Source organism: Mustela erminea, chromosome 2, assembly GCF_009829155.1.
Source record: "Mustela erminea isolate mMusErm1 chromosome 2, mMusErm1.Pri, whole genome shotgun sequence".
NCBI lineage: Eukaryota > Metazoa > Chordata > Mammalia > Carnivora > Mustelidae > Mustela > Mustela erminea.
Window position 1 is genome coordinate 24,264,156 of NC_045615.1, and position 20,898 is coordinate 24,285,053.

Below are 20,898 nucleotides of genomic sequence, written 5' to 3' on the forward strand. Positions count from 1 at the left end.
ATAACAATTTTCCCAGACAAAAATTAAAGGAGTTTGTGACTACTAAACCAGCACTGCAGGAAATATGAAAGGGGACTCTTTGAATGGAAAGGAAAGACCAAAACCAACAGTATTAAAGGCAGGAAACACAAGAGCAGTTGAGCAATGAGGAGCTCTGTAAAAATTAGTCAAGGAACTCTCACACACAAAAAAGGATATAAAATATAATAACACATACCTAAAACATGGGGATATTAGAAAAGAATGGGTTCAGGGGTGCCTGAAAGCCTCTGGCTTCAGCTCAGGTCATGATCCCAGGGTCCTTGGGATTGAGCCCCACATCGGACTAGGGAGCCTGCTTCCCCCCCACCTCTCTCTGCCTACTTGTGATCTCTGTCTGTCAAATAAATAAACAGAATCTTTAAAAAAAAAAAAAAGAAAAGAAAAGAAAAGAATGGGTTCAAACACGAGTATCAATCAACTTAATATAACTACTATTTAATATATATAAGCCAAATGATAACCATATATCAAAACCACTAATAAACATGTAAAGGAGGAGGAGAAAAAAAAAACAAACATATCACTAAAGAAAATCAGCAAAATATGAAAGAGACAAAGACAAGAAAGGATCAGAGCAAATCTCCAGAAACAACCACAAAAACAAAATGGCAATAAATTCATATCTATCCACTAATCACTTTTAATGTAAATGGAGTAAATGCTCCCATCCAATGACACAGGATGTCAGAATAAATAAAAACAGAAGACCTATCTATGTGCTACCTAAAGAGCTTCATTATAAACTAAAGAACACCTGCAGATCGAAAGTGAGGGGATGGAAAAACATCTATCATGCAACTGGAGGTCAAAATAAAGTAAGAGTAATAATACATATATCAGAAAACCAGACTTTAAAACAGATTATAATGAGAGACGATAATAAAGAGGACAATGCAACAATAAGATATAACAATCATAACTATTTATTTACCCAACATGAGAGCACACAAATATATAAAACATTTAATAATAAATATAAAGGAGCTAACTGTAATGCAATAATAATAAGGGACATTAACACCCCATGAACATCAATGGACAGAACATCTAAACAGAAACACAAGGAAACAATGGCTCTGAATAACACAATGGACCAGATGTTTTAATAGACATATTCAGAATATTCCAAACTAAAACAGCAGAATACACATTCCCTTCAAGTGCACACAGAACATTCTCCAAAACAGAACACATACTAGATCACAAAACACAACTCAACAATACAAAAAGACTGGTCATATCATGTACCTTTTCAGACCACAATGCTATGAAACTAGAAGTCAACACAAGAAAAAATCTGGAAAGATCACAAATACATGGAGGTTAGACAATATGTTACCTAAAAAATGAGTGGGTCAATCAGGAAATCCAAGAAGAAATTTAAAAATACATGGGAAAAAAATATAAATGAAAAAACACAGTGGTCCAAAACCTTTGGGATGCAGCAAAAGTGGTATGAAAAGGGACAAATATAGCAATGCAAGCCTACTCAAGAAGTGAGAAAAATATAAAATAAACAATCTAACATTACAGCAATACAAGCCTACTCAAGAAGTGAGAAAAATATAAAATAAACAACCTAACCTTACACCCTCAGGACCTAGATCAAGAACAATGCCTAAAGCCAGCAGAAGGAATAAAATAATAAAGATTAGAGCAGAAATAAATAACTGGAAACTAAAAAACAAAACAAAACAAAAACAAAAACACCAATAGAACAGGTCAATGAAACCAGGAGCTGTTTCTTTAAAAAAAAAAAAAAATCAATAAAATTGATAATCTTCTAGCCAGACTTAACATAAAGAAAAGACAAAGGACCCAAATAAAATCACAAATAAGAAAGGAGAAATAACAACCTACACCACAGAAATACAACCAATAGTAAGAGAGTATTATGAAAAACTATATGCCAACAAATTAGACAACCTAGAAGAAATGGATAAATTCCTAAAAACATAAATTACCAAAACTGAATCAAGAAGAAATAGAAAACTTGAACAGACCGAAAACCAGCAAAGAAATTGAATCAGTAATCAAAAAACTTCCAACAAACAAAAGTCCAGAACCACAATGGTACGAATACAAATTCTACCAAACATTTAAAGAACATTCAAACTATTATACCAAACATTAAACTATTCCAAAAAATAAAAAAGGAAAATTTGCAAATTCAACCTATGAGGTCAGCAAAACCAAATAAAGACACCACTAAAAAAGAGAAACTACAGGGCAACATCCCTGATGAACAGATACAACAATTCTGAATAAAACCAAACAATACATTAAAAAAATCATTTAAAAAAAATTTAAAAAAATCCTTTCTTACTGTGTCTTTCTCTGTCAAATAAATAATATCTTTAAAAAAAAAATTTTGTGTGTGGAACCAGAAAAAAAACCTGGATAACCAAAGGAACCTTGAAAAAGAAAAAAAAAGCTGGAGGCATCAATCTCTGTGTTTATTCTTGTGCCAGTACCATACTATCTTGATCACTGCAGCTTTGTAATGTAACTTTAAGCCTGAATTGTGATACCTCCAGCTTTTTTTTTCTTTTTCAAGGTTCCTTAAAGTTACATTACAAAGCTGCAGTGATCAAGATAGTATGGTACTGGCACAAGAATAAACACAGAGATCAATGAAACAGAACAAAAAACCCAGAGAGAAACCCACAATTATGTTAATCTTCAAAAAGCAGAAAAGAATATCCAATGGGGGAAAAAACAAAACAGTCTCTTCAACAAATGGTACTGGGAAAACTGGAGAGCAATATGCAGAAGAGTGAAACTGGACCACTTTCGTATACCAAGCACAAAAATAAATTCAAAATGGATTAAAGACCTAAATGTGAGACCTGAAACCATAAAAATTCTAGAGAATACAGGCAGTAAGTTCTTTCACACTGACTATAGCAACTTCTTTCTAGCAACTTCTGTCTCCTGAGGCAAGGGAAACTAAAGTAAAAATAAACTATTGGGACTTCATCAAGATAAAAAGCTCCTGCACAACAAAGGAAACAATCAACAAAACTAAAAGTCAACCTACAAATTGGGAGAAGATATTTGCAAATGACATAGCTGATAAAGGGTTAGTATTCAAAATATATAACGAATTTATATAACACAACACTCAAGAAATAATTCAATTTAAAAATGGGCAGAAGACATGAACAGACATTTCTCCAAAGAAAACATACAGATGGCCAAAAGACACAATGAAAGGAAGCTTAATATCACTCATCACCAGGGAAATGCAAATCAAAACTACGTGAAATATCACCTCACACTTGTCAGAATGGCTAAAATCAACAACACAAGAAATAGGAAGTGTTGGTGAGGATATGGAGAAAAGGTTCCCCTCTCATTTAATAAAGGGTTTCCCTAATCATTTAATAATAATTAAATGATTACATGTAATGGGTTCCCCTCCTACACTCTTAGTGGCAATGCAAACTGGTACAGCCGCTATGGAAAACAGTATCGAGGTTCCTCAAAAAAATTAAAAATAGAACTACCATACAATTCTGCATTTGCACTAGTAGGTATTTACCCCCTCCAAAAAAAAATACTTATTCAAAAGGATACACACACTCCAATGTTTATAGAATCATCATCTGCAATTGCCAAATTACGAAGAGATTTCAAATGTCCATCAACGAATGAATGGACAAAAATGTGGGCTCTGTGTGTGTGTGTGTGTGTGTGTGTTGGATTATTACTCTACCATAAAAAAGAATTAAATCTTGCCATTTGTAACAACGTGGATGGAGCTAGAGTATTATGCTAAGCAAAACAAGTCAGTCAGAGAAAGACAAATACCTTATGATTTCACTCATATGTGGAATTTAAGAGAAAAAAAAAAACAAGCAAAGGAGGGGTTTGAAAAGAGAGAGAGGCAAAACAAGAAAAAGTCTTTTAATTATAGAGACCAAACCAATGATTACCAGATAAGAAATGAGGGCAGAGGGGAGGTATTGGTTAAATAGGTGACAGGGGCTAAGGAGGGCACTTGTGATGAGCACCCATGTGTACAAAGTGTTCAATCACTGTCTTGTACACCTGAAACTAATATCATATTCTATGTTAACTAAGTGGAAGTTAAATAAGCAACTATAAAGTAAGTAAATAAATGAAGCTAGCAAAAAAGCAAGAAAGCAAGCTCTGTAAAAGAGACAGCATTTGAAATGAACCTAACAAATCCTAAAAATAAAACATTCCAAAAACTATAGTCAACGGCCTCACCACACTGCTGTATAAAAGGATTTCCTTATAGGAAAAAATATGCATATATTAAGAAGACATTTACATTTCCAATAAGCAAGTTATACTCAAAATTCCAAAAAAAAATGGGCAGAAGATATGAACAGACCCTTCTCCAATGAAGACATACAAATGGCTATCAGATACATGAAAAAATGTTCATCATCACTCGCCATCAGGGAGATTCAAATTAAAACCACATTGAGATACCACCTTACACCAGTCAGAATGGCCAAAATTAGCAAGACAGGAAACAATGCATGTTGGAGAGGATGTGGAGAAAGGGGAACCCTCTTAAACTGTTGGTGGGAATGCAAGTTGGTGCAACCACTTTGGAGAACAGTGTGGAGCTTTCCTATGACCCTGCAACTGCTCTATTGGGTATTACCCCAAAGATACAGATGTAGTGAAAAGAAGGGCCATCTGTACCCCAATGTTTATAGCAGCAATGGCCACGGTTGCCAAACTACGGAAAGAACCAAGATGCCCTTCAACGGACGAATGGATAAGGAAGATGGGGTCCATATACACTATGGAGTATTATGCCTCCATCAGAAAGGATGAATACCCAACTTTTGTAGCAACATGGACGGGACTGGAAGAGATTATGCTGAGTGAAATAAGTCAAGCAGAGAGAGTCAATTATCATATGGTTTCACTTACTTGTGGAGCATAACAAATAACATGGAGGACATAGGGAGATGGAGAGGAGAAGGGAGTTGAGGGAAATTGGAAGGGGAGGTGAACCATGAGAGACTATGGACTCTGAAAAACAACCTGAGGGTTTTGAAGGGGTGTGGGGTGGAAGGTTGGGGGAGCCAGGTGGTGGGTATTAAGGAGGGCACGTCTTGCATGGAGCACTGGGTGTGGTGCAAAAACAATGAAATCTGTTACGCTGAAAAGAAATTAAAAAAAAAAATTCCTATTCTGGCAAAAAGATTATCCTTTTTTTAACTAGTTCAATTTTTTTCTTACAAAACAAAACAAAACACTTTCTTAATACTGAATAGTGAATTTAAATGAAAAAAGTTTAAGCATACCCTAAATACAGCACACTCTGAGTATCCAAGCACCACAATTAAAAGAAGTAAATCTCCATTTATATTAAATTCTACAATCAGGGGTGCCTGGGTGGCTTAGTGGGTTAAGCCTCTGCCTTTGGCTCAGGTCATGATCTCAGAGTCCTGGGATAGAGCCCCACATTGCTGTTCAGCAGGGAGCCTGCTTCCTCCCCTCTCTGTCTGCCTGCCTCTCTGCATACTTGTGATCTCTATCAGTCAAATAAATAAAAATAAATTCTTTAAATAAAAAATTCTACACTCAGTAAAACTCAGTAACTTTAACAGAAGTCAAATCAGTAGCAACTTGAGAAAACAGGGATGGAGAATGACTGCAAAGCGGTACAGGGAACTTTCCAGACTCAAATGGTTATTAATCATTGTATATACGTCAAAATTCATCAAACTGTAAACTTAAACTATGTGCATATATACTGTATGTAAATTATACTTCTACAAGTTTTTGTTTTTTTTAAAGAGGTAAAACTAAGCCAAATGACAATGAAAAGGCAAAGACCTTATTTATAAATGAACACGACTACAGAACTGGGTTAGGACAAGATAGCTGAACACTTAAGGGGCGCCTGGGTGGCTCAGTGGGTTAAAGCCTCTGCCTTTGGCTCAGGTCATGATCCTAGGGTTCTGGAATCGAGTCCCGCATTGGGCTCTCTGCTCAGTGGGGAGCCTGCTTCCTTCTCTCTCTCTCTGCCTGCCTCTCTGCCTACTTATGATATCTCTGTCAAATAAATAAATAAAATCTTAAAAAAAAAATGAACACTTAAAACACACACAATAATATACAAGAAGTAAGGGAATATTTCACAGTGAAAAAGACCAAAAGGCAAAGGCCCAAAATATGTTGACTTAAGACTATTGTTATCATTCAATTATTAATTACACAAATACATAAATATTTGGTTGAACAGTAATTATGCTGGATTTTGGAGATACGAAACAAAACACAGTGCTTGCCTTCAAGAAACTTATAGTCTACTGGAAGAGAAAGAAAAATCACAGGCAACTTAAACAATGAAAGGAATAACAGGCAATGGGAGCTCTGGATGAACACAAGAGTTAGAGTCTTGGAGCAGAGAGGAGTCAAAGGAAGCTTTCCATTTCCAGAAAGAATGCCATGTAGCTGGAAGCTGGACTACTTATTTATCTATAAATATTCACTAGGCAGCCATCATGTGGCAGGGACTGTGCTGAGTACCAAGTATACTTTAACAGGCAAAACAGAAAGAGTTGTCACCTTCACAGGGCCTAGAGTACAGACAGGGAAGCTGACGACAAAAAAGTAACAAGTTCTACAGGTATACCTAAAATTGGTTGTACATCCTATGAGGAGTGCTAAAATGAGGATAAGCAAATGAAGATAAGCAAAAAGATACCAACTATAGATATGATGATCTGAGAAGAGGACAATTAAGCTCAGTTCTGAATGATGAGAAGTCAATCATTAGAGTCACTAAATTTAAAGGAGGGAAATTTTAGGGAAAGAAAAAGCATACACTAACAGACAAAATTATGATGGCACATTTGAGTAACTTTAAATAGTTCAGCATAGTTTGAGAACATATAAATTGAGCATGAGACTACAAAAACAAAGTGGTAAGAAATAAGGTCCAAGCAATAAGTGAGACCTGATAATGAAGGACACTTTTGCGCCATGGTATAGAGCTGGCTTGTTTTTCTTCTCCTGCCCCCACCTTGGTTTGTTTCAATTATCTACTTTACTCAAAATACTCATCACAACTACAAAAAGGAAAAGCTCATGAAATAAAAAGTCAAGAGCAATAACATTAATGTCACATATTTAGAAGAGACAAACTTAAAAAGGAGAAGGAAACTAGATTTAGGAAAAAATTAGAGGATATTGAAGGGAAAAACATTTTACTATAAAAATTCAGGAAAAAAGATACCTCAAGTAGCAAAAATTCAACATAAAACTACCATAAAAGAATCATAAAAATGGTAACATCTGGTTATTATAATTTTTAAATTAATAATTAAGGGGTATAAAAACACACACCTGAATCTAAAATGACCAAACCTTATCTCATAACCTTCATGTGAAAAAAAAAAATTCTAAAATAGGAACAATCTACGTATTTTGATAAAACAATTTTTAAAGAAAAATCAGACTAACGGCATTTTAAATTATGTTTTGCTGCTAATTAATTACTCGGACAGGATGCTAGGCCAGACTACATGGTGCTTCTAGTTTTTCTATATACTCTATGCATTTCTGATAAATGGGAAAAGAATAGATGACCTGGCAGAAGGCTCAGACAATAATATGTGATTTACAGGACATGAATGCAGCTACCATAAGATTTATCTGACAGCCCTCTCCGATAGTGGACTGTTGAGTATCCGATGGAATGATTTCTAGTCTAGAAAGTCTACTACTGAGTAGCCATACACATTATTTATTTATTAGATGTTTTGGGTTGAAACCATTTTTAAATGATGCACTTCACAATGCACAGTCATAAATTTAGCTTTAAACCTGAGAAGGGAGGTAGTGTTATTGGAATGTATGTCAGACTGAATTAGGATGAGCAAAGCAACGCTTTTATAAAGTGGCCTTGAATGCAATGTCAATTCTTTCAAAAATGATATTAATGTCAAATGAGCATGATACAAACACTTTACACAATGCTAGAATAATATTAGTTGAAATAGTTAGTTAGAATTTTCTTTAAATTCATATAGATTTCTATAAGGTTTACACACATATACAATAAAGAGTAGGCACTAGTAAGTTACATGCTTGTGAAAAACTAAATCTGAAGTGTAAATTAGAATTTGTTCAATTTTTTTCTAGGCATCAGAGAGTACAGTTTCCTGAAGAATGTATACAATCTTATTTTAAAGAAGCAAAAAGAATTTAAATCAACCTTTGAAGCTTACGTAGCTCTTGAATTACTTTACATGGGACTCAATATATGAATAAACCTAATTTAACAAATCTTCAGTATTTAACTTTACTCAAAAATGTAATGCTGAGTATGTTAAGAAAGCTTTTCTATTCTAAATAACAGGATTTTTGCCTTAACAATGTTAAATGTAAATGAGATAAAATATGAAATGCTGTTTAATCAACCTAATAATGAGTAAGTGAATACTGAAAAATATAATCCTAGTTGAAGCCTCAAGAAAATATATAGTGATTTGTTTTGTCTTAACAACAGCAAAACAAATGTGTTCATTTCTAAATTTCTTAAATTTGGGTCCTAATCTTTTTTTGTAATAAAATGTGGCCGATTTAAACACCTTGTTAAAAAGAATGCAAAAAGAAAGTAAGTTCTGAATGGATTAAAAAAAAAATAATCAGAACATGGCTGATTGTCATGAAATTAACACCAACTAATTTGTAAAGTTTTAAATCAAATTTGCAGATGTTAAGTTCATAAGCATATCCCATTATTTATGTGATTAAAAAGGAGTTTTTGACCTGATCTTTCGATCTCTGGCACTCAATCCTCTCCATCTCCCCTTAAAAAATTAATTAAAATTTTAGCAATATGCTAGCTTTTCACTTCCCACCCTATCTCAGACTAAAAAAAATTATCAATCAAACTCAAGCCATCCCCACCCAGTATCTGCAAAATGTCGACTTCAAATTCAATTTCATATCTCTTAAGCTTTCATGTAGAAAAAGACAGTTCACTTCTTAACAAAATAAATCACTTTTGTGACTGCCAAGCTGACCTCTTTGAATTAGGAAAATTCAAAGTGAAAAATGTAATTATCACCCTGGAACAATCTGTATACATCTGGAGCTAATTCTAGCTTCATTTTTCACATCATTTTTCACACTGTGCTACATCTTATAGAGATGCCATGGAACTTTTGAAGAACTCATAAAAAATGGTAAGGACTTCAAATAACCAATAATGTATTTGATTTTATTCAAACAAAAATCTTGACAGTATCCGACTTTTGCAACTTATTCTACTAAGTGATCTTCATATCCCATTTGATTAGATTAGTATTAAACAGCCCTGTGACATACATGATAAATAGGTGTTTTAAAACATGTCATTCTTCATCTTTTTAGCTTCTAACATTCAACTATGTAATATACTATCTGAAACAGCTTTGATATATCAAGAATATATTCAATTCTTCTGAACTAAAAAGTGGAACATTGTTATCAAAATTCATCTATGAAACATTTATATCAGTATAAATAATTTCATACTCTGTGAAGAAATTAATGCTTCTTAAAAGTAAGGATCATTTTGTACTGGTTTAAGAATGGCATATGGTAACTTAGATCCAAGAAATAAATAAGCAATTATTTCAAATTAGATTAGTTAATGAAAAATTTTCTACATTAAGCTTTTTAAAGGAATGGAGTTTTCTAAAGGAGATGATTAAATTATAAAAACATGATTCTTGCTAAATCTAAGAATAATAAGCTCACTAGAAACATAACCACTCCTCACAAGTTCATTATAAAAATCCATTAAGTGTAATCTGTAGAAGTAATTGTTCTTATTCCATTTTATTGACAATGCATAGTATTGATTTTTCACACCTTCTATGATTCTTTAATTTGTATTCATGAAATGTCCATCAGCACAGTCTAAATAAATTTGGCAATATAAACGCTAAAATGAATAAATCGATGCAAAGAAACATTAATTTTGCATTATCCTTATTCGTCAGGCAAGTACACCACAAAAGTTGTAAATGAAGGTCAAAGGTTTTGAAATGGGTCAGAACCCTTGACCTCTAGACCAATACCCTTCCTATTAAAAAAGGCTATTTTAAAGTTTTAAGTAGCAGAATTTACTACCAGCAAGATATCATTTTTAAAAGACTAGAAAGAAAACTCTCTGTAAAAACATTCATCTGTTTAATTGCAAAACAGAAAAGAAAAACCACAAGATATATGTTTTTTATATACATTTTCTAAAAATCATTAAAGTTTACATGAGGTATAAAATTTCTGAACACTAAAAGCAATTTTGCTTTAGGAATTTATTCACTACATCTTATCATGATGGCTGCCATACTTTTGCTGATGTTTTCCCAAATCTACTCTGTATGTCAAAAATAATTAGCAATGACAAGAATTCAAAATTATTTATCACTCATTTTATAACCTCTACACAAAAGGGAAGTAAACCCATTATTCCTAAGGGAGTCAGAGTAGCACTCCACAAGGTTTAGAAATAAATCTGTTTCTATAACCTTAATATATTCAGTAAAGAAATTTAGCCACCTCAAGATCATTCGCTCTAGACATTTTTTAATGAGATTCTAAAAACCTGTTTCTCATCTATCTGTTCTCTCTCAGCGCTCACTACAAAATTATCTTTGTAGTCTTTGTTAATATCAAAGATAAGAAGTAATCCTTTTGCAATACAAATAAAATTATTTTAAAATCGCAAATTCAAACTCTATTACAGCAAAAATATCTACTAAAACAATTATAATTTCCTTATAAAGTCATGCAAGAATTCACTTTTAATCCAACATTTTTTCCTGTTACTCACCTGAGAACACAGTAGCATAACCAATTCCACAACCGAACTACTAGACTTCATGCAAACCAGACCTATTTTAAAGAGAATTTAAAAGAAAAATTACAGAGTAAAAAACAAATATGAGGGATTTGTTATACAACTTTATCCAAATTGGTTTTTAAAACAAAATTTAACATCTTGCTAAGAACAAACCCACACACATTCGATATGAGTAAACAGGTACTCTGTAATTACTTTAAACTTGGCATCAAAACTACCACAATTTTATTTGTAAACTATTTCATTTCAGTATTCAATCTACCAAAACATTAGAACTCCATATATAATGACATTTCACAACACTGAGAAATGTGCACAACATATGCCATATTGATCAATATTATCTACATTTTGTTTTGGAGAGAGCTGATTGTTATACATGCAGAGAAGGGAAATGGCTCCCTGACCTTTGCTTTCTCCACCACACTCTCTCCCTTCAACCCTCTAGCTATCAATCAAGTTTCCATTTTGTTTCATGGCAGCAGACATCCCAAACACTCTTATTAGTACCTTGACCTGTGACCTCACACTAAACCTTAACAGAAGTGTAAGCGTTCTGTTATATATTCTTGATTTCTTATAAATAAATTCATTTACATTTTCTCTTTTCTGTTTCATTTGCATTCACCACAAATACCTCAGGAAGGAACTTCTAAACAATACATATCTAAAGACTTCCTTAGTTTGGGTTACCAACAAAATCTAAAAAAGTTCATTCAAAGAACATTTCGTAACCAGTATGTTAAAAAAGCAGTGCCCATAATTAAAAGCACTAAATTACTAAATCACATGACTAATAATCAGAAAAAATGTTATTTTTTATTTTATATTTTTCTAAGCAAACACAAGTTTAGAATCCAGGGCGTAACAATAAAAATAATTCCTGGTGGACCCATACACATCCTGCAGAATTATCTTGCTTCTTTCTTTCTTTCCATGAAAGCTCTTGGAGGCATCCTATCCCATCTTATTCCCTTTCTTTAATTTTCTAGCTCTGTAGTTCTTTTTCCTCACCTCTTTTAGTCATGCTGCCTCATACCAACTGATGGCACACACTGCCATTCTGTAGTCTAATAAATAGCATTCACATTAAACAACCTATTTAATGTTGTTAACAACACTGTTGTTGTTGTTAACAACAATAGGTTGTTCCCCTCTTCACTTTTTAGAAAAGAACCATTTTTCTCAATGTCTGAAAAAACGTGTAACTTAGAAATAATGACGGTAATAGTGTCAGCACCAGCATAGAAATTAGCTACAGAGTATATACATGTTGCATTAAGAAAGCAGGTCATTAACTAGACTAAATTACAGTTTCTGTAGAGCTGAAATGAGCGTAGCTCTGCAGGCTAATACCAAGGCCAAAATGAAGGGCACAGCCAATAGTTCATCTCATCGCTGGTACAGCCCTCTGCTGGTCTGAAACCTTGTCACTTTACATAAAATGTAAACAAACAGAAGGTTCCATATACTTCCACTTCCAAAAAGTAAACTCAGATCTTTCTTTACTTAGGTCATTATTCCACTGCTCTATTCTAGAGAAACCAGAATTCCTTACCAACTTTCCTTTCAACAGCAAAATATTTGGGCTCTGATCTGGCTCAGCCTTTTTTATCCACTCAGAAAAAGAACAATAATGACTTAAAAAGGCCTTGGGCCATTTAACTCAATGATCAAAGAGTTAAGTGTTAAGCGATAGTAAAATAAATAACATTTCATAGTTTGATTAGAACAATTCATGCATTTTTTGGAATGGGGTTTTGTAGATTTGTAAAAGATGGGGAGGAAGGCCAGGGTAGATGGTATATTAAATTTTAAATGAGAAAGGGCTTTAGGGGACAAAAAAGACCTTATATTAGATCTCTAATAATAAGCTCCCTCTCTAAAAGGCAGTAATACTGTAAACAAAAATATATAACCTTGGACTCAAAGAAACAAGAAATATCACCAATAAAGGACTTGGTATCAGGCTGCACAACTTAATCATCTCTCTCCCTCTCTTTCTTTCTCTCTTTTGCCCTTGGGTGACACTGGTTCCAGGTATGAAAAAGAAGAAATGAATTATAAACCAATAATCTGTCTTCGGACTCTAAGAATTATCCAAAGGAAGGCCCTAAAACAATACTTAAAGTTATAAACTGCTGCAGAAGTATTAATTTTCATTTACACACACACACACACACACACCCTATTATTGCCCCAGTTAGCAGAAAGCACACAAGACAGCCTCAGAGATCTGAGTAGGCTCTTAACCCAACTTCTCTAAAAGCCTCTCAGAATAACCATAGGGTTCATTTTGCTTGGTTTTATTTTTGGTTTATTTTTTAGAGATATGCAATTTTAGTCCCTTCAAAAAAAGACAAACTCAGGATACCAAAGCCAAGAGCTTTATACTCATTTGGTCATGTAATTTTCTTCAAATTTCTTCACCCAAGACTATTTACCCCACCTCCATTATCACTGCTTTTCCTTACTGCTAAATTCAGAAATATTAAATGATTTACCAGATATTAAGCTAGCAACATCTGAACCCACTGATCTGTCTAAACTTCAAGTAACATGAAAAACAGTCATGACCTTTTGCCACGTGGAATGTAAGAAGCCTTTTTAAAAATATATGTATTTTAAGTACGTATTTAAGTCAACTTGATTTTTATATAAAAAGAGATGATTACAAACATTATTAGAAGCTTTAATAATAATTTAAGCATAATGCACTCAAATTCTTATTCTCTATTTCTCTGGTTTTAAAGGTTATTTGTATATAACCTATATGAGCAAAAGCCTTTGGATTCAACTAACTGCTCTTCATCAATCTATAAATATGATATCTACCTTGTAAATACTAATTCCAAATTTCAGATAAACTTCTAATTAGTTCCACCTTATCATTAATTCTGGTCCTATTTCTTGAACTTATATCATCAAATGTAGTACTTTGGAAAAGGTGAATCATTCAAAATTTTGTTGAAAAGATGACAGTCATCTTCTTTGATCCAGAATTATAAAATATTTTCTTCTTTGGACTTTCAAACATGATTTAGAATGATGAATCCACTAATTTTTTTCATTTCTACATGAACTTTTCTTTCCAATCATTTTCATGTAACACACTTGCCTTTTTTATTCACTTAGAAATTGTACCAAGTAAATTGTGCTGTGTAACTATCAAAGCCATGGAAGAACACTGTCACATACCTTTTTAGCAAAATAAGATGCTCCATGTTCTTGTCAGAAAACATTGCATCAATTTTGTACAATGAAGTCCTTTCTATAGAATGACATACTAAGAAAATCAATTTCCTTTTTGTCCACAGAAATATACTGTGCACTAATGAATTCTTGGGTTTGATAAAATTTGAGTGTTGCTCTCTCTCTTTAAATTCATCCTCAGATGGTCTAATAATTGTAAAATGTCTTCTTCTGTCAATTTTTCACCTTATCATTAAGAGCAGAAAATAAACAATTCTGAATTCCTAACTGAATTCAATGAAAGCTGAAAATAAGACCACAAAGATGGTATCCACGGATTTTCTTTTTACTGATATTTCTCAACCTTCTTTTTTTTTTATTGCTCCCCACTAAGAAGCCATTTCAGAACATTTTTTCTTAATTGCATCCCCACGAAATTTTAATACTAAACATACACTGTATAGATGTACTGTGACCCAATGGAAGAACCATATAATACTTAAAATGTTTCTGCCCTCCCCAAATATCAGTTCTTGTTCCCACTGAGAAAACAAATTTCTATCTTCTTAAAATATGATCCAGTACTTTGGGGAATGCAGTACAAACTGAGGGTGATCCAAGAGTGATGATTTATTTTCTTATTATATCATAATTCTACGGGCAATTGCAGTATTATTTTCTTCTCATTATTTTATAGTCCTTACTATAGTAGGAATAACTGAAGAATAATGGTGAAATAAAGTGTTTTAAGGTATAGGAAAATTAATATCACAAAGACCCCCTAATGAATCCTAGATTTATAAAAACATGTTCACATATGGTAATTGTAAGATAGAATAAATGTTATTTTTTAAGTAACTTTCTTTGTTTTTGAAAGACCTCTTCAAAATAGCAAAAATAACAACATATCAATCCTTACAAAAGGTTGAAAAAGAGGGTTAGTATCACTAAAATTGAAACAATCAGAAAACATGTGGTTCTAGGCAAGATGTAATAGGCAGTGTTACCTCTAACTAAACTAAACTAAACTATCTATGTATCTATCTATTTATTTATTTATTTAAACATTTAATGTATTATTTGTCCCAGGGGGTACAGGTCTGTGAATCATCAGGATTACACATTTCAGAGCACTCACCATAGGACATACCCTTCCCAATGTCCATAACCCAGCCACCATATCCCTACTCCCCTACCCCCTAGCAACCCTGTTTGTTTTGTGAGATTAAGAGTCTCTTATGGTTTGTCTCCCTCCCAATCCCATCTTGTTTCATTTAACTAAGCTTTTAAATCTAATCTCAAGCCATCAGAAAATAAATGGGACAGAGAAACCATTAAATGACATCATGAGGAAACAATGGCCACAGAGTGCCAAAATATGTAACATTCTACAGAACAACCAACCAGATTTCTTCCACAACCCAATAGCATGAAAACAGAGGGAAAATATGGAGAAACTATTTGATATTAATAAAGACTTAAAAGACATAACCAAATGCAATAAATTGATTTTGTCTGTATATAAATGAGAAAATGTTTTGTAAAAAGACATTTAAAAAACGATGAATATGAACTAAGTATTATATAGCACAGAACTATTAATATTGATAATAGTTCTGTGCTATATAATACTTAGTTCATATTCATCAATATTAGGTATATATACAACAATTATGATTATGTAAGAAAATATCCTTTTTTACATGGCTTATGAATTACTTAAGGGTAAAACAACAATGTCTAGAATTGATTTAAATACTAAAGCAAAATAAAGGGAGGCAGATACAACAAACAATTATAGCAAAACAAAGATGGTTTGGGAGTTGGTAATAAGTTCATGGTTATTTCAATTTCTACTCCATACATATTTAACATATTTAAAACTTTTTAAATAAAAAAAAACAACATTAAAAAATTGTAGAAGTAATAAGCCTTCCAGTCTCTGGGCATACAACTTGTGACTGACAAAGGCAGGATTAGAACCAAGGTCTCCTGTCTTTGAATCTAGTGCTTTTGAACAATACCATGCCACAAACACTTCTACTCAAAACTCTTAGTTGTTTTACAATGCACAAAAACCACCACCCAAAACGTTCCTTACAACTTAACATACATATCTAAGATGCATAAAATTCCTAGATTTTTTTTTTTTGGCTAACTTTTTATGAATACAGTCCAATAAGTAGGCACTGCTCAAGAGTGCATCATCTTCCTTATTATCAGTTTATCAGAACTTACCAGTAAAAAACTGATTCTAAATTAAACGTTGTTCAGGGATCTGTAATTAGCAAGTTTAGTACTTCTGAGTATCTTGTGAGATCTATTATAAAACTCAAAGACCAACTAAAAGCTCTGTTTTGCTACACCAAAAAGCTGTAATTAATAATCCACTTTACAATAATGAAATATAGTTTGTAAACTGTCAAACCACTTTAAAAAATAAATATTTAACATGTTAAGTATAAATTAGGGAGAAGTCCTTCAATTTTATCCTTCAATTCATTATCTTTCAAATTTTATTACTTCATTAGACCAAATAGTCCATGCATGGCTGGAAAAATTATATCCTTTGGCAGATAAGGTAAAATTCTACCCCCAAATTAAGTAAATATTTCTAAAACTTGAACTTTTTCAAATAAATTTAATACTTTTTCCCTCTGTGGAAATGAGACCACTCATGACCAACTCCATATACATCTATATAACACAGATGATAATGAAATTCTTATTTCAGCTAAAGCTTATTATTTTAAATGTGCTGATATCCCTCAATTAGTGCTAATATAAAGAGTATCTTCCACTATTGAACTATCTCTACCTTGCATTTCCATATTCTTATTTCTAAAAGAGAGTTTTTGGGGGGTGCCTGGGTGTCTCAATTGTTAAACATCTCCCTTCAGCTTGGGTCATGATCCCAGGCTCCTGGGATCAAGCCCCACATCAGGCTCCCTGCTCAGCTGGAGGCCTGCTTCTCTCTCTCCCATTCCCCCTATTTGTGTTCCCTCTCTCATTGGGTATCTCTCTGTCAAATGAATAAAATCTTTTTTTAAAAAAAGTATTTTTTAATAAGTTTTTAAAAATTCCTCAAGAGGGGCGCCTGGGTGGCTCAGTGGGTTAAGCCGCTGCCTTCGGCTCAGGTCATGATCTCGGGGTCCTGGGATCGAGTCCCGCATCGGGCTCTCTGCTCAGCAGGGAGCCTGCTTCCCTCTCTCTCTCTGCCTGCCTCTCTGCCTACTTGTGATCTCTGTCTGTCAAATAAATAAATAAAATCTTTAAAAAAAAAAATTCCTCAAGAGATCATCTAGTGACTGTTACTCAACAAAAATTTATAACTAAAGCTATAAATTGATATTTAAAGAGAGCAGGATACAGATAATTACATTTTTCCATGATTTTTCCGCTTTAGGAGAATCAAAGTGTTTAATCCTAAACCATGAACCATGGACACAGACAAACCCATATTTAGGAAACTTCTAGTCCAAACATATCTAAATTTAAAAAAATCAATTCTATATTATCACTGATGAAAATCCTCCAGCTTATCCTTAAAAAATTCTACTTGTAAGGATGAAGACTGGTATTCTGCAGTCAGTCTATTAAGCTCTTAACTAGAATTGTTTGGAAAGCTATTCTCTGTTGAACTGATACCTGCTGTCAGAGATAGCAATTGGCTGAGTCATGTTTCTAATATTAGAAAATATTCACTATATGGTAAGTACCCCATATTTAAATAAAAATTTTTAAAAAAAAGGGCCAGGGACACCTCGATAGCTCAGTTGGTTAAGCGACTGCCTTTGGCTCAGGTCACGATCCTGGAGACCCAGGATCAAGTCCTGCATCAGGCTCCTGGCTCAGCGTGGAGTCTGCTTCTTCCTCTGACCCTGTCCCCTTTCACAATCCTGCTTGTGCTCTCTCTCTCTCTCTCAAATAAATAAATAAAACCTTAAAAAAAGAAAAAAAGTCTGAATACTCCTTCATTCTATAAACAGCATATGGTTTTCAATCCAACTCAACAACCAACTCTGAATGCTATCTAGTTTGACACCATCTCAAAGTATACTACCTATAAATGATCCAGGAATCTATGTGTAAGCAGGATAGAGTACTACTGTTGTTAGGGCCAATTTAATGTTAAAACCTGTTTAACTATTAGGGCCTGCTTAGCCAGAGCGACTCCATATTGCCAAGGTAGCCATATTGTTGTTTACATCCACGGACTTCATTCTGGGAATAAACACCCCAATAGTTCCTGGTATCGGTTCCAGGTTATCGATTCCAGGAGTAAACGCCTTAACAACAAAAGCCACGTACCGTGGGTCTGCGGTTATGTCCTATAAAACCAGCCTGTGAGATCGAGAGGGGATCGCTCTCTCTGGAGGTGGCCCTGGCCGGTCAGTCTGACTTCTAATGCTTGGCATAGAATAAAGCTTTGCATAACGTTCACTTTGTCTCAGTCTCGTTCCCCTGGACAGTCAGTCTAACTTCTAATGATTGGCATAGAATAAAGCTTTGCATAACTTTCACCTTGTCTCAGTCTCATTCCTTTGATAGCGGACCCCAACACTGTTACTTACTTCTACTTATTTATAAAACAGAATTCTACTAATAAGGACTAATAACACATTCCTCATTTTCCTAATATGTGGCGATATACTATTGTTTATATGGATCTTAAGTTCTAGTAAAATCCCAGATAAATGCCTGCTAATTACTGTAACACTAATCTTTCCAATTCTCCATTATCATAGTTTATTTTAATGCATTAAAAAAAGAAATCTAAGTCGTAGTTCTTTGGTTCAGTACATACTTTTCTGCTTCATCCAAATCACTAATTAAAAATCCAAATCAGATTAGAACAATGGAAGAGACACATCTTTCAAAAGATACAGACTCTGGAAGAAACTTTGTCAAAGGCTGAAAACTACCTGAACAATGAAACTCCACACATCTCCTATTATTCATTTCCATTTTTAATCTTAAAACTTAAATATAAATTTAAATATTCATTTGTAAAGTGACATAAAGAAAAATCACTTACTTGTTCCTTCTATAAGCAGTTCTTGTCCATGACTACCCAAAAGTGTCCGAGAAAGAAAAGGTGCAAAATCCACAAAAATCTCTCGCAGAAGAGGAGCTGCCTTTTCCAAAGCATGTTCAAGCCTCTCTGTAATACTAATGGAAAGATATTATCTGAACTATTCATTAGAATTTACAATTTTCAGTTTTTAAAATGAGTTTCCAAAGAAATGTAAAATCATGAGAAATTAAAAATTATATAACAACTCATTATTGCTATACATATCATTCCTTCTGCTAGAATACCCTTTATTATTAAGTTCTATATTACCACCCCAGCCCTGACAAATAATCTGGTAAACAACCACTCTAAGCATCTGATTCTTACTGGAAATCTTAATGGGTCAGTATAGAGCACTTGATTTTAACACCATTATAACCTAAAAAACTCGACCAAATCCTTATCAAATTTGTGTATTACTGGGTCACCTGAGTGGCTCTGTTGGTTTAAGCATATCCCTTCAGCTCAAGTCATGATCTCAGGATCCTGAGATAGAGCCTTGGGTTGGGATCCTTGCTTTAAGAGGAGTCTTAAAGTCTGCCTCTGCCCCTCCCCCAACTCACACTCTCTCTCTCTTTCTCTCTCTCTCAAATAAAGTCTTTAAAAGAAAAAAATTTGTCTATTAATAAACCATCAGCACCTTCAGTCCAAGAATTATATCTTCCTTTCTAAGTTCTCAGCTGCAGCATATAGCATAGACACCGTAAGTATTTATAAACTGAATTAGTTTATATTCTTTTCTCATTGACATCTTTTGAGAATTTTTTTTCTAAAGCAATCTGAACAACTTTTCATTTGAAAATTAGTATACTTTACTGGCATACTTATAATGATCTCAATTTACATATTAATATGTCTCTGTGACTACATGCACATATACTCATATGTATACACACATACAACCACATACATGTATATATTTAATGAGTTAAACAAGCTTCCTGCATTTCAGGAAATTCATAGGCATCCACAGCTTTAGTTCTGAACTTATAAACAAAATATATACACAAACAGCCACTATTTACCTATTCATTCACACAAGGAGTAGTACTTCGTAATACCAACAAGAGCTGCTACTGAAACTATCAACTGTTTAGCTGATGGAAATCTCTTCTACCAATTAGCATCTCATCCAAGGTACTAACTACCCTTAATACTATTCTTCTCTGGATAATATCACAACTACAAGGTTACACATACAGAACTTTGGTGCCTATATTTGCGGAGTGCTAGGATTTTCCAGTAGTGGAAGGAGGATCAAGAACTCTATTAAGGCTCTAGTGGTAGAAAATATTCACAGTATTCCACCTTTGAATTTGAAATGCATATTCCCAATTTAAAAAGGTTAAGGACGGTAAAAATGTACCTACTGCTCAGTTTCACTGTGCTTTGGTTGACTGGCTATAACTTGCTTCAGCATTTTTAAAGAAAAAATAACAGTGAATTCTCCATTTTCAGTTCATAATCATATGAAACCTAAGTCATAAGCTACTACCTGTATATTTAAATATTTGTTTTGCATGCAGTACTTATTAATCATAATAGCCACTTCTCAAAAACCTTTTACATGTCATAATCTTTAAAGAGAAACTTCTAAAACATTCAGGCCTCTGTCGCTTATGCTTTTAAAAAAATAGACAAAAGTAAGTGAAAAAAAAAAAAAGAACTGTAGCTAGACAGTTTAAAGAGTCATCAAAAGGAATAAATCACAAATATCCAAGTTAATAGCTTT

At 33.5% G+C, this 20,898-nt stretch overlaps 1 protein-coding gene across 3 annotated transcripts in view; it reads right to left on the bottom strand.

Annotated features, from left to right (window-relative positions):
- Positions 1-20,898, bottom strand: part of LRBA (LPS responsive beige-like anchor protein) — a 731,121-nt gene that overhangs the window by 491,515 nt on the left and 218,708 nt on the right. For all 3 annotated transcript variants that reach the window (XM_032332488.1, XM_032332486.1, XM_032332485.1), the window contains 2 exons: positions 19,128-19,261; positions 10,868-10,929 (listed from right to left, as the gene is read on the bottom strand). In XM_032332488.1, the coding sequence (XP_032188379.1) occupies positions 10,868-10,929; positions 19,128-19,261 (196 nt within the window). The remainder of the gene's footprint in view (positions 1-10,867; positions 10,930-19,127; positions 19,262-20,898) is intronic.